Source organism: Camellia sinensis, chromosome 2, assembly GCF_055761805.1.
Source record: "Camellia sinensis isolate YWXY chromosome 2, ASM5576180v1, whole genome shotgun sequence".
NCBI lineage: Eukaryota > Viridiplantae > Streptophyta > Magnoliopsida > Ericales > Theaceae > Camellia > Camellia sinensis.
Window position 1 is genome coordinate 127,738,350 of NC_138962.1, and position 13,608 is coordinate 127,751,957.

The 13,608-nt window shown below is 49.7% G+C and overlaps 2 protein-coding genes across 2 annotated transcripts in view; both read left to right on the top strand.

Annotated features, from left to right (window-relative positions):
* Positions 1 to 13,608, top strand: part of LOC114319407 (arginine--tRNA ligase, chloroplastic/mitochondrial) — a 73,898-nt gene that overhangs the window by 22,928 nt on the left and 37,362 nt on the right. The window lies entirely within an intron of this gene.
* On the top strand, positions 4,960 to 5,289 carry LOC145819013 (uncharacterized). The gene has a single exon (XM_082912989.1). The coding sequence runs from the start codon at positions 4,960 to 4,962 to the stop codon at positions 5,287 to 5,289; it is 330 nt and encodes a 109-aa protein (XP_082769115.1).

Sequence of the window (13,608 nt, forward strand, 5' to 3'; positions counted from 1 at the left end):
GTCTGTACTTTGCGCACTGATAACTCCCTCGAAATCGAAACGGCATTGTAGAGACGAACATCCCACAATCGCTGCTCGAAGCCACCATCTGCAATGATGTCATCAATCTAGAGGGACCAGCCTGTTGGAGGGCCCGAGTGAGTGCGATAGTAGATGTATGAATGGGGAAAGTCACCACGCTCCACGCGAAACCGCAGCATAGAGACTGGGTTCACCATGTTAGCATCATCCAGAAAGGGTCAGCTAGCCCTCTGAAGTGTGACGCCCTCCTCCACTCAGTAGGGGGTGGGTCAGCCCTGTCAGGTTTCTACCTTATGCTGGCCGTAAGGAAGTATAAAGAAAAGTAAAAATGACTTTGGAAAGTGGGGACAAGAAAGAGAAGAAGACAAGGAGACAGAAAGTGTGTTTGGGCTGAAGTGGGGGACCAGTGGACCCAAGGGCGCTGTTTATAAAGAAAGTAGCAAAAGGGCGCCGACACGCTTCCCTAGGCCCATTATGACCCATCAGTCAAGAGGGTGATCCTTTTAAGAGCCGACACAACTTCTGACCGAACCGACGCAACCCTTGGGTTACTTGCTGGCGTCATTCACGCGCGGGAAACCAGGAACTTGTCGCTCACTGGGGCAGGGGGCAAATGTAGAGGGTCAGAAATTAAACCCCAAATTAAGTATGGGCCTAAGTACTGAGGTCGCCCCAAAGAGGCGACTAGGAATGAAAAAGGAGCATGGGCTAAAGTCCAAGGGAAGTGGGCCAACAGTGGGCTCCGTAGGTCCGACCCGCCAAGGGTCCAAACAGACTCCACGAAGAAAAATGACCGAGTCAAGTAGCAGCGGGAACACATGCAACGGTCAAGTTGCAGACAGAATACATGCAGCGGGGAAGTTGCTGAGGTACTTTGCCTCAGTGCCGCCATTCCTAATATCTTCGGCGCCACTGCCATCCAATGTTGACGAGGGAAAGAGAAAGCCGAAGCAACTACGTTGTAGAGGCGACAGTTGCGACGACCAAGTTTCGGAAGCACTTTATCTTAGGGCCGCCATTCCAAGTATTCTCGGTTCCGTCGCCACCTGGAGTTGCTGAGGGAAGGAGAGAACCGAAGCAACCAAGTTGCAGAGGCGCCTAAGTTGCATTGGCACTGTTGGCGTCGCCATCTCCAATATTGTCGGTTATGCCATTTGAACTTGCCACGGGAACTGACTACCGTAGCAACTACTGCCGCCGCAACCAACTTTCGTTGGGAACATCCCGCCAAGGTGATAGCAGCCTCTGGGAAAAGCTTCCCCTCTGCAAGTAGAGGGTAATGCGTGGCGCTGATAGTAGGCCCCAAGGCATTACTATCCCAGGGTTGATGGCATGGCCCAAAATTCATTTAACTTGGCATTGATAGCAGGCCCCAAGACTTACTGGTTGGAGTTGATGGCAGGCCCAGGGAACCAGTTTACCGCGGCGATCCCGCGAAGATGGGAGCAGGGTAGCCCGATCATAAGGCACTCCCTTTCCATTACCCAGGTCATAGACCTGCCTTAGTCGCACGGGCAGGACTAAGGAAGCCCCTTGGGCTTGGTACTAAGGCATAACACGGCTGATAGCAGGCTTGGCTGTGGCCTTCACCCTGGGAAGCTGGGGAGTTTGTGGTTAGGTGGCTAAGGGTGAAGGCTTCGCTGCAGTGAGCACGAACATAGTCGATAGCAGACTAATGGAGTCCTAAGAATGCTTGTAGTGGCCAAGTAGAACTGAGAAGGCAAGTGCAGCAGCAAGGTTTATCGCTGTAAGTGTACTTTCTGAGGTTCGAGCTGAGAAGGAAAGTGCAGCGGCAAACGCTCCCGTCGCAACTACACTTGCTGAGGCTCAGGAGGGAGTTGCAGCGCCAAACGCTTCCGTTGCAACTACACTTGTTGAGGCTCAAAAAGGTTGTTGCGGAGGCAAATAGATAGTGCACAGTACAGACAGAAGGACACGTGGCACCTTCAGCCTGGTGGCTCAAGGCAGAATATTCCATGTGATCATCTAGGACACATGTTCTCTCTCTATTTAGCCACTTGGTGTCCTCTTGGTGCCAAGGGAAAGCCTAAATAAACAGGACCCATTTCCCAAGGTTCAACAAGAGGAATTTTGGGGATTTGGGGGAGATACTACCCATTTTGGCACTGCCATACATTTCTTCTTGAGCTACTTGCTTCATCCTCACCCAGCTGCACACTCTCCAACTTCAAGACAGTTGTTGCTGCTCATTCTCAAGCCACTTCCACCATTCTTGGACCATTAGCATAGTTTTGCCTCTCTAATCACCTTCTCTGACCTCGAACCCCCTTACATTTCTGGCGACTCTGCTGGGAAGGCTGCTTTGTTGATGGTTCATACCCGCAGTGGTTTACACACCTCACTGGAAAAAATGGCAGAGGATGAAGTTCAGCAAGGCTCTTCAAATGGCGGAGCAGCACATGCGGAGGACCGTGACTACAGTGTTGTGATTGAGGCAGTTCAGTCAGTCCAGGATACGCAGTGGGAGATCCTGGCAGCTTTGCAAACTCTCTCTGAGGCTATTATGGCCATGGCTTCTCGACCAGCTCCAGCGCAAGCACCTCCGCCCGTAGTAGTCCCAAACCCAGTGCCTAACCTGTGCCTTGAGGTTCGGGCTCCGATCCAGGTGCCTCCGGTGGTACTTCAGGCGAACTGTGTGGCCGCTTGTTCGGCTACCCCGGAGCAGACTGGACCATTCCAGCCCACTCACTTTGTTACTCTAGCCGATGTACAAGATATGCTCAATCAAGAGCGTAGCAAGAAGCAATTCCCATCTCTCCTCGACTCAGATGTGAGGGCCCTATACTCTCAGGAGATATTAACCATGCCATACCCAACTGGGTATAAAGTGCCCAAGTTTATTAAGTTTGATGGGAAACATGGCAATGCCAGAGAACAGGTGGTGAGGTTCATTGAAACTCTTGGTGTCCATGGCAGTTACCACTCTCTGCGCCTTCGGGAGTTCTCCAAGTCCACTTATTGAAAGGGCTTGCAGTTGGTATGTAAACTTGGCTCCTAACTCGATCAAGAGTTGGGAGGAGATGGTGAACAAGTTCCATACGAAGTTCTTCCAAGTTCAAGAGAAAGTTACAACCCTCACCCTTGGGCGAGATGTCCAAAAGGAGGGTGAAGATATAGTGGACTATGTTAAGCGGTTCCAAGATAAGGCTATTGACTGTCATGAACTAGTGGATGAGGCCCATTTAGTTAGCATATGTGTGGAGGGGTGCCATACGCGACTACAAAATTTTCTTGGTGAATCATAATCTGCCTACCATTTTAGCCTTGATTGAGGCAACTAGGAACCTCAGTACCACTGGTCCCTTGCATAGATCTCGTGACAGCCACCGCTACCCTCGCAGTAGCAGATTTGCTGTGGTAAACTCTGCAGGAGGGAGTCGCTCGCAAGGGGAGGCGACGTCCTCTCGGAGGAGAAAGAGTTATGAGGACAGAAATCCATGTTCTTGTAGCCTTGAGAATGTTAAGGCTCTAGTTAAAGAATAGGTAGCTGATAGTGAACTTACCTTGCCTCCAGTTGATGTCCCTCCAACCAAGAAGGACAAAGGAAGCTCGGATTATTGTGTCTGTCACAGAAGCACCAGACACCCTACTAGGGACTGTTGGACTTTGAAAAAGTATCTTCAAGATGAAAGTTGACGCAAATGAGCTGAAGTTCAAAGATGCCGGTAACCGTGATGTGCGGAAGGACCCTTATCCTAACCACAAGGGGAAGGGGAAGAATGTACATATATGATTGGCTATTTCGGGCTTGTGCGTGATCAAGTGCATATGGTGTCTTACTATGATGAGTTAGAAGAAATTGCAACCGGCCAACTCCCTGAGACAGTACCTGTATAGGCAAAATTCGGAGAGGATGCTAATGCACAGGCCTTGCAAAACTCTGTTAAGTTTCGCGCCTTCTTTGACCAGTTGGGGCTGAGCCAAGCCGCCAGGTTGGAAGCAACAAAAGTCCTCATTAATATCTTTGAAGTGCACCATGATGAAGTTGCCGAGGCTAAGGTGTATACTCCTCGGCGCATCCAGGAAGCTTATGGGGCCATTACTTTTTCAGAGGCAGACAAAGCATACCTATTTCTCCATAATCGTCATCTTTTTGTCACAGCATACATCAATGATGTAGAGTTCAAGCGTGCTTTCCTTGATGGCGGGGGTGTCCGTAAACATCATCACTACTGACAACTTTGCAAAGGCTGGTGTCCCAGAGTCCAGGATGGTTCGCCAACCCATCACTGTGACGGGTTTTGGCGGCGAGAAAAAAGATACCAAGGGCCATGTGGTCGTGGACTTAGCAGTTGGTGAGATCCGTTCCGCAACCATGTTTCATATGATTGAAGCGGACACAAATTGCCACATGATACTTGGCAGAGCTTGGACGCACTGATATGGAGCTATCCCGTCGAGTTATCACCAATGCGTGAAGGCCAAGTTTGGAAAGCGCACAGTAACCATATAAATGCGTCTGAACAACCATTTGGGGTTGAGGAGACACACTGGCTCTGTTTCGTAGGGTTTATTTTCAGTTTATTTCTGCTTTTAGCTTAATTTAAGCTATTTTCATGTGTTTGGTTCAGCTTAATGACACAGCTTATAACTTTTTGTAAGTCAAAAATCAACTTATTCTTTGAGTGGGGGAGGAGAAGCTTAATTTATAAGTAAAAAATCAGCTTATGTTCACAGTTATAAGTTATAAGCCGTTAGGTTATAAGTTATAATCACTTTCCCACAGCTCTACCAAACAGGGCCACTATTCGGATGCAGTTTTCTTTACCGAGTTGTCAATGGGTGAAACTCCAAGGAACGGTAAAGTTACAGGAGTAAAATTGCAAGATAGACCCAAATCGCAGCAGGAGGTACTTGCTGAGGTCAACCTCAGCGACTTACCAGGGCAGAGCAAGCCCCGTGTTCATCAGCGACACAATGGCTCCAACAGCTAAGGCAGAATTGATAACACTATTGAAGCGGTACAGTGACGTCTTTGCTTGGACATACGATGAGATGCCTGGTCTTGACCCATCTCTTGTCACCCATCACCTGGATACTTTTCCCAACTCTAAGCCAATAAAGCAGCATGCTCGAAAGTATCACCTTGACCTTGAGGCAAAGATTAAGGAAGAGGTAGAAAAGTTGTCGAGGGCCAAGTTTATTGAGCCTATACAGTATTTAACTTGGCTAGCAAATATTGTGCCTGTGGAGAAGAAGAACGGCCAGATTAGGGTCTGTGTGGACTTTCCTGAACTGAATGAATGAGGCCTGCCCGAAAGATGAGTTTCCATTGCCCCATGTTGACACACTTGTCGATTCTACTGCGGGCCATAAGATGTTCTCCTTTATGGATGGATTCAGTGGTTATAACCATATCAAAATGGCATCAGAAGATGTAGAAAAAATGACATTTAGAACACCCTTGGGAAATTTTTTCTATACGGTGACGCCCTTCGGCTTGAAAAACGCGGGGGCAGCCTACCAACGGGATATGACTGTAGTGTTCCATGACATGTTGAATCATGAAGTGGAAGTATATGTGGATGATCTGGTGGCCAAGTCTACTGAGGCAAACTGACACCTCTGCGACTTGGAAAAAGTTTTTCAGCGGTGCTGCAAATTCTGCCTAAAGATGAACCCTCTCAAGTGTGCCTTCGGAGTTACCACCGGCAAGTTCCTTGGCTTTTTTGTACACCGGCGGGGGATTGAAGTAGATGGGGATAAGATTAAATCAATCATGGAGATGCCACCACCACGCTCTCAAAAGGCTTTGAAGAAATTCCTAGGCAAAGTGTCATACCTGAGGGGGTTCATTCCAGCCCTTGCTGAGATAACCTTTTCCTTTGGGACACTTATGAAAGGGAATCGCAAGTTTGAATGGTTGCAAGAACACCAACAGGCATTTGATATGGTGAAGAAAGCACTTACAATGATTGCCATACAACCCAACAAGCCTCTGCTACTGTACCTGATGTCTACACCTCGGTCTATTGGGGCTCTACTTGTCCAAGACATAGATGGCATTGAGAAGCCAGTCAATTACATCAGTCGCAAAGTCAATGGTGTCAAATTGCAATATACCCCAATTGAGAGGCATTGTTTAGCCTTAATCTTCACAGCACGGAAGTTGCGCCACTATTTTTTGGCACAACTGATCCATGTTGTGACCCCGTAGTGATCCAGTCCGTTACTTGCTAAGCAAACCCGCTATGACTGGAAGAATGGGAAGATGGCTTTTGGCTCTAGCAGAATATGACATCACTTGTGTTAATCCCAAGGCTATTAAGAGCCAAGCACTTGCAGACTTACTGGCCTAATTCCCATCTGGTGAACATGAACTTGCAGAGGTATCTCTACCAAGTGAGGTCCATGTGTCAGCAGCTGCAGTTGAGGCTTATTGGGACTTAAAATTTGATGGAGCTTCGGGATCTGGGAAAAGGTGGAGCTGGCATATGAGGCGTTGATACTAGGTCTAATCGCTGTCCAAAAGAAGGGCCTCCGCAAGTTGAAAATTTGGGGCGACTTCGAGTTCGTTGTCAGGCAAACAATGGGTGATTTCGCCTTAAAGGAGCCTCTGTTGGGCTCGTATCGCACTGTGGTTCAAGGGTTGCTCACTTAATTTGATGATGTCCAAATCCAGCATACCCTTCGAACACACAACCGTTTCCCGATGCCTTGGCTACGCTGGGGGCAAAGGTGGATATACTAGATGATAGTATAGCGATCGTCATCGAGAAAAGAACAGCACCAGCAGTGTTAGCCGAAGAACATACAGTGCAAGATGCGAAGGGATGGAAAGCCGATATAATCCAACAGAACAGTTGAAAATGGGCCAGGGAACAATCAGACCAGCAGAACTTGCATAATTTATGCTCTTCAGAGGAGAGTTGTATTTTCACGGTGCCAACAACTTGCTGGCAAGGTGCGTCGGTAGACAAGAAGCAACTTATAGAGTTAAGTAGATCCATGCTAAGCCTTGTGGAGATGGAGATATCAGTCTATACCGACGAATACAGAGGTAAGGGTATTTCTGGCCAGAGATGGAAAAGGAAAGTATTGAGTTGCAGAGGCAATGTGCAAAATGCCAATCCCATCCTAAGGAAGAGGAAGCCCATTTCTTCAGCTGTGAAGAATGGAGGCAGCCATATGTCGACTACCTTGGAAATGGCACACGGCCTGAGAACAAAGCCGATGCAATCAGAGTTAAGAGGCGGGCCCTCCGCTTCTTTCTTGACCAAAGGACGAGGCAAATGAGGTGCTGAGGGAAGCCCATAAGACAGAACATCAAAGAGGGCAGCGATTATATGGACATCTCATTCACCTCGGCTACTACTGGCCGACAATGGAACAAGATGCTAAAAACTTTGTAAGGAGTTGGCAATCCTGCCCGAAGTTTGGGAACTTGATACATGCACTGGCGGTTGAGCTGCACAACATCGAGACCCTTTACGTGTTCCATACTTGGGCATTTGACTGGGTAGCAATCGAAAGGCCACAGATTACAGCGACTGAAGTTAGTACCAAGTGGGGGTGGGGGCTATACCAATGAGGAAGGTAGACGGGACAAGAGTAGCCAACTTCATCAGAGAAAGCATAATCTGTAGGTTTGGCATACCAAAAGTAATGCTGTGCGACAACGGAACTCTTTTTGTAAATCGTCATGTGGGAAGACTGCTGAACGCCTACCAGATCAAGCAGCACAAGTCTAGTCCATACTACCCCCATGGGAATGGACAAGCTAAGGCGACCAACAAAACCATCATCCGAATATTGAGTAAAATGATGGATGAAGCAGGGGGCACATGGTCTGAACGACTCCTCGTAGCACTCTGCCTGAAGCCTATCCCTCATACACAATAGGTCCAAACCGTTCCTCTGAAAGCCGCTCAGGTTTGCCTCAGCACTTTCCACGAACTTGCTAGGGGTTGTCAGAATCTTCTTTGTAACAAGGCCGTGAGTGAAGCTGGCGAGTGACTCTAGCAGTGCTATCTGCACCATAGATCTGGGAATGCTAAAAGCAGTAAAGGTGCCGGGGTGCAGCGCCTGGATGCGGGGCGAGAGTGGGAGCAGCTACGGAGGAGACCCAGTAACTTAGAAAAGAAACTTTCTCTGAGGGTTGAGGGGACTCACTCACACCCCCACCAGCTTTAATCACTGGAGGGAGATTGGTGGAGCGACCAAAGGTCTGAGGACGACGCACTTCCCCTGAAGATGATTGCCCTGCAGCATTGGAATGGGTAGATACAGCGTTGGCGAGCGGGCGAACTAGCCTCGCGAGAAAGACTAAAGCTGCCTGCACCGTCATGTCGCTCTGAAAAGAGGTTATCCATCTGGTAGTCTCCAACGTTCAGATCTGGAACAGCAGTGGTATCCATCCCAGTATAAAAATCTTGGGATACCCCAAGGTCAGTTGGCACTTCCGAAAAGTGCGTGGGGTACAAGTCTGCCAGCTGTTCAGAGGTTGCCGAAGCAACTGGTTCAGAGGTCCCAGCGACAGCAGTAACAGTGTAGGTGGCTAAAGTGACAGTTACCTCTGCAAGTCGGTCCAAATTTAGAGGGGTCACCGTAGGAACAGTGGAAGCAGCCGCTACACTTGCACTCTCCTCAGCCACTTGGGCGTTCAGAAGTGTGGTCTGGTTAACCAATGGAGACTCAGTGGACTGGGAGGAACCACCAGATGCAGCTCCAAAGGGAGGTGGTGCAATTTCCAGCGGCTCTCTCATGTCGTTATCTTCCCTTGGGGTCGCAGGAAAAAATAATCTCCGCCGACAGAGGAACGGTCGGAGTGCACAGAGTCAGCGGGGTTTGATGGCTCTGCACCCTCAGCAATTAGGTCGCCCACAACAACTTCCACAGCAGGGGGAACTTCATTTTCTGCAGGCTCCACAACTGGCTCAGCCTCAGTAGTTGGTGCGGCCTCAGCACTTGGTTCTTCTTCAACATCTGAAAGTACTGTCCTGCGGGTCCTGAACGTTGTGACCCTTGTAGCAATGGGAAGGTCGTCGTCGTTGTCATCGTTTAAATCTGAGGAAATTTCGATGGCAGTAGAAGAACATCCGGGGCCGGTGGTATGGCCGGTGGGCCCTGAAAAGAAAAAAGGTTATGTGATTACCCAAGTAAATGTAAGAAGTCCAAGGAAGCAATGCAAAATATTTTCTAAGTATGGGTACCTTTCGGAGTCTCTTCCTACTTGGTGAGGCACGTGCATCGGCAACTGATGCCGCTGGCTCTTGTGCTGCCCTTAATCTGGAGCAGGTCATCCGTAACTGTCGTGCCGACTTGAGGGGGGGCAATTTGCCCTTACGGGTGAGGCTTCTCCACGGTATGGAGGGATAGAAGCTTGAAGCGATAAAATATATTGGTTTGTTTCCCTCGGCCAGAGGGCAGACGAAGAGATAAGTCAGGCTGCGGGATGGGTTCCATCGCAGGGACTACGGGAGCACTGTTGCAAAAGTAGAAGAAAGAGTTGAGGTTGCGGTGCCAGAACAGCCTTTTAGTCGCAGTAAAAACGCCCTCTCTTCCAAGTGAGGAAAGCTCTATGAAGCCTAAGCCCTCCCAAGTAGAGCGGTATAATCACGGGCAAACTGCTGAAAGCTCTGGTGGTAATCAGTTTGAAGCGGAGGGGCATGTGGGACGCCTTGTTCCATGCCGAACTGCTCAGGGACCCTCTCCGGTCGATAGATGACGCTGGACATGCCCTCCTCATTCCACTCGGGTAGAAATTCGGGGCGTATCATGGCAGCAATAAGAAGGGAGTTGGCCTGGACACTGTCAATGGAGAAATCAACATGGCGAGCCTCGAAAAAATAGAATGGAACCACAGAAATGCCTGGAAGAAGCTGAGTGAAAGGGCGGAACGCATACTCCTCCATGCGGTCTACATAATCTGCAAAGGGTCTGTTGGTGCCAAGACCAGACCACCGAGGGAGGGAGGGAGTGGCGCACTTGCCTCGTGACAGGTCGACCCTTTGCATCTAGAACAGGACGGCGCTCTGCATCAAAGACTTAAGTCTATGAAGTAAGGCCCATGTTCTTTAGGGACGGGGCCCGTGGCAGGGAATCTCTCATAGAAGAAAGTAGTCAGGAACTGAGTGTGTACAAAGAGCTCGACACATCATAGCGGGCCCATGGATCGCTTCATCTCCGAATGGATGAGGTCAAGGCGGAAGTATAATTTCCCCAAGAAGAGGGGGGCCAGATGGATCCGGTTGCCGCTGCAAAGTTTGACAGCCAAAGGGAACAGCAAAGGGTTAATACTCTTAGCAAGGTTGTTGGGGAGAACAAAAAAAAAAAATTGAAGTAACTGACGAAGGCGGCCAAGTACAAGTCGCCGTGGTAGCCCGGCCCAACTATGGAGTTGCGACTCTCCTCTGTGATGTCGCCCACAACTGGTTGCAGGTCCTTGAAGAAATGCTTTAGCCAGAAACATAAGTGGTTTTGTTCCTCTTGGGCCTTTCCTAGAGTAGTTCCCCAGCCCTAAGATCAGACCAAGAGCAATACTTCCGCGCCTCTCGAAAGGCTCCTTGAAGGGCAGTGACAGAAACTTGTTCTGCAGGAGTCAGGGACGCTGGATCGAAGGGGTCGTCTTCACGAGTGCTGAAGCGCAGAAGGATGGCAACATCTTCGAGGGTTGGAGTTATCTCCTCCCATGCCAAGAAAAAAGTGTTAGTGTCGCGGCTCCAGCAGGAGACAACCATATTAGTGTTGGTCTGTACTCAGGGCATATAGAACGTCAAAGAGAAAGCCAACTCAGGCAACCCCATTTTCCCTAGTGTACGGGTCCGAAGCTTTGTTACCAGTTGAGTTGGCAATACCCTTAGCAAGAATGGCTATGCCAGCGCACTTAGTTCCAGACAGCAGAATGAATGACATAGAGGTAGCTGAAGAAAGAAGAGATCGGGCCTCGCGGGCAATGGAAAAGTATCATCAATCCATAGCTCGTGCCTACAATCAATCTGTTCAGCATAAGAAGTTCAATAAAGGGGGCTTGGTATGGAAGACAGTGGACGTAATCATGCGGGGGCAACCAATTCCCAAGTTCTCACCAAGATGGGTTGGCGCTTGCAAAGTTGCTGAGGCAAGCAGCAGCGGGTACTACAAGTTGACAAGAGTAGATGATGGGTTCAGAACTGGCCCTATCATCGCCACGTTGTCTGCATGCTCGAGGAAACCATCGACTACCTGTGGCCTATCCCTCATCCACGTTAGGTCCAAACCGTTCCTCTCAAAGCCGCTCAGGTTTGCCTTGGCACTTTCCACGAACTTGCTCGGGGTTGCCAGAATCTTCTTAGTAACAAGGTCACGAATGAAGCTGGCGAGTGACTCCAGCAGTGCTGTCTACACCATAGATCAAGGAACGTTAAAAGCAGTAAAGGTGTAGGGGTGCGGCGCTTGGATGCGGGGCGAGAGTGGGAGCGGCTACAGAGGAGACCGAGTAACATAGAAAAGAAACTTTCTATGAGGGCTGAGGGGATTCCCTCACACTCCTACCTGCTTCAATCACTGGAGGGAGACTGGTGGAGCGACCAAAGGTCTAAGCACGACGCACTTCCATTGAAGATGATTGCCCACCAGCATTGGATTGGGTAGATGCTACGTTGGTGAGCAGGTTAACTAGCCTCACGAGAAAGACTAAAGCTGCCTGCACTGTCATTTTGCTCCGAAAAGAGGTCATCCATTTGGTAGTCTCCAGCGTTTAGATCTAGAACAGCAGTGGTATCCATCCTAGTATAAAAATCTTGGGATACCCCAAGGTCAGCTGGCATTTTCGGAAAGTGAGTGGGGTAGAAGTCTGCCAGCTGTTTAGAGGTTGCCGAAGCAACTGGGTCAGAGGTCCCAATGACAGCAGTAACAGTGTGGGTGGCTAAAGTGACAGTTACCTCTACAAGTCGGTCCAAATTTAGAGGGGTCACTGTAGGAACAGTGGAAGCAGCCGCTACACCTGCACTCTGCTCGGCCACTTGGGCGTTCGGAAGTGGGGCCTGCTGAACCAATGGAGACTTAGTGGACTGGGTGGAACCACTAGATGCAGCTCCAAAGGGAAGTGGTGCAACTTCCAGCGGCTCTCTCATGTCGTTATCTCTCCTTGGGGTCTCAGGAAAAAAATCATCTCCGCCGATAGAGGAACGGTCGGAGTGCACAGAATTAGCGGGGTTTGATGGCTCTGCACCCTTAGCAACTAGGCCGCCCGCAACAACTCTGACAGCAGGGGGAACTTCATTTTCTGCAGCCTTCACAACTGGCTCAGCCAAAATAGTTGGTGCGGCCCCAGCACTTGGTTCTTCTTCAACATTTGGAAGTACTGCACTGCGGGTCCTAAACCTTGTGACCCTTGTAGCAATGGGAAGGGCGTCGTCGTTGTCATCATCTAAATCTGAGAAAATTTCGATGGCAGTAGAAGAACATCCGGGGCCGGTGGTATGGCCGGTGGGCCTTGAAAAGAAAAAAGGTTATGTGATTACCAAAGTAAATGTAAGAAGTCCAAGGAAGCAATGCTAAATATTTTCTAAGAATGGGTACCTTTCGGAGTCTCTTCCTACTTGGTGAGGCACGTGCCTCGGCAACTGATGCCGCTACCTTTTGGGCTGCCCTTAGTCTGGAGCGGGTCGTCCGTAACTGTTGTGCCGACTTGAGTGGGAGCAATTTGCCCCAGACGGGTGAGGCTTCTCCACGGTAGGGAGGGATAGAAGCTTGAAGCGACAAAATATACTGGTCTGTTTCCCTCGGCTAGAGGGCAGACGAAGAGATAAGTCAGGCTGCGGGATGGGTTCCATCGCAGGGACTACGGGAGCACTGTTGCAAAAGTAGAAGAAAGAGTTGAGGTTGCGGTGCCAGAACAACCTTTTAGTCGGAGTAAAAACGGCCTCTCTTCCAAGTGAGGAAAGCTGCATGAAGCCTAAGCCCTCCACAAGTAGAGCGGTATAATCACGGGCAAACCGCTGAAAGCTCTGGTGGCAATCAGTCTGAAGTGGAGGGGCATGTGGGACGCCCTAATCTGTGCCGAACTGCTCAGGGACCCTGTCCGGACGATAGATTACGCTAGACATGCCCTCTTCGTTCCCCACGGGTGGAAATCCAGGGCGTATCATCGCAGTAATAAGAAGGAAGTTGGCCTGGACACTGTCGAGGGAGAACTCAACATGGCGAGCCTCGGAAAAATAGAATGCAACCACAGAAATGCCTGGAAGAAGCGGAGTGAAAGGGCGGAACACACATTCCTCCATGCGGTCTACATAATCTGCAAGGAGTCTGTTGGTGCCACGATCAGACCACCGAGAGATGCGAGGGAGGGAGGGAGTGGCGCACTTTCCTCTTGATAGGTCGACCTTTTGCATCTAGAACAGGACGACGCTCTGCATCAGGGACTTCGTCTGTGAAAAAAGGCTCATGTTCTTTAGGGACGGGGCCCGTGTCTGGGAATCTCTCATAGAAGAAAGCAGTCGAGAACTGAGTGTGTACAAAGTGCTCTGCACATCATAGCGGGCCCATGGATCGCTCCCTCTTCGAATGGATGAGGTCAAGGCGGAAGTATAAGTTCCCCAAGAAGAGGGGGGCCAGAGGGATCTGGCTGCCGCTGCAAAGTTT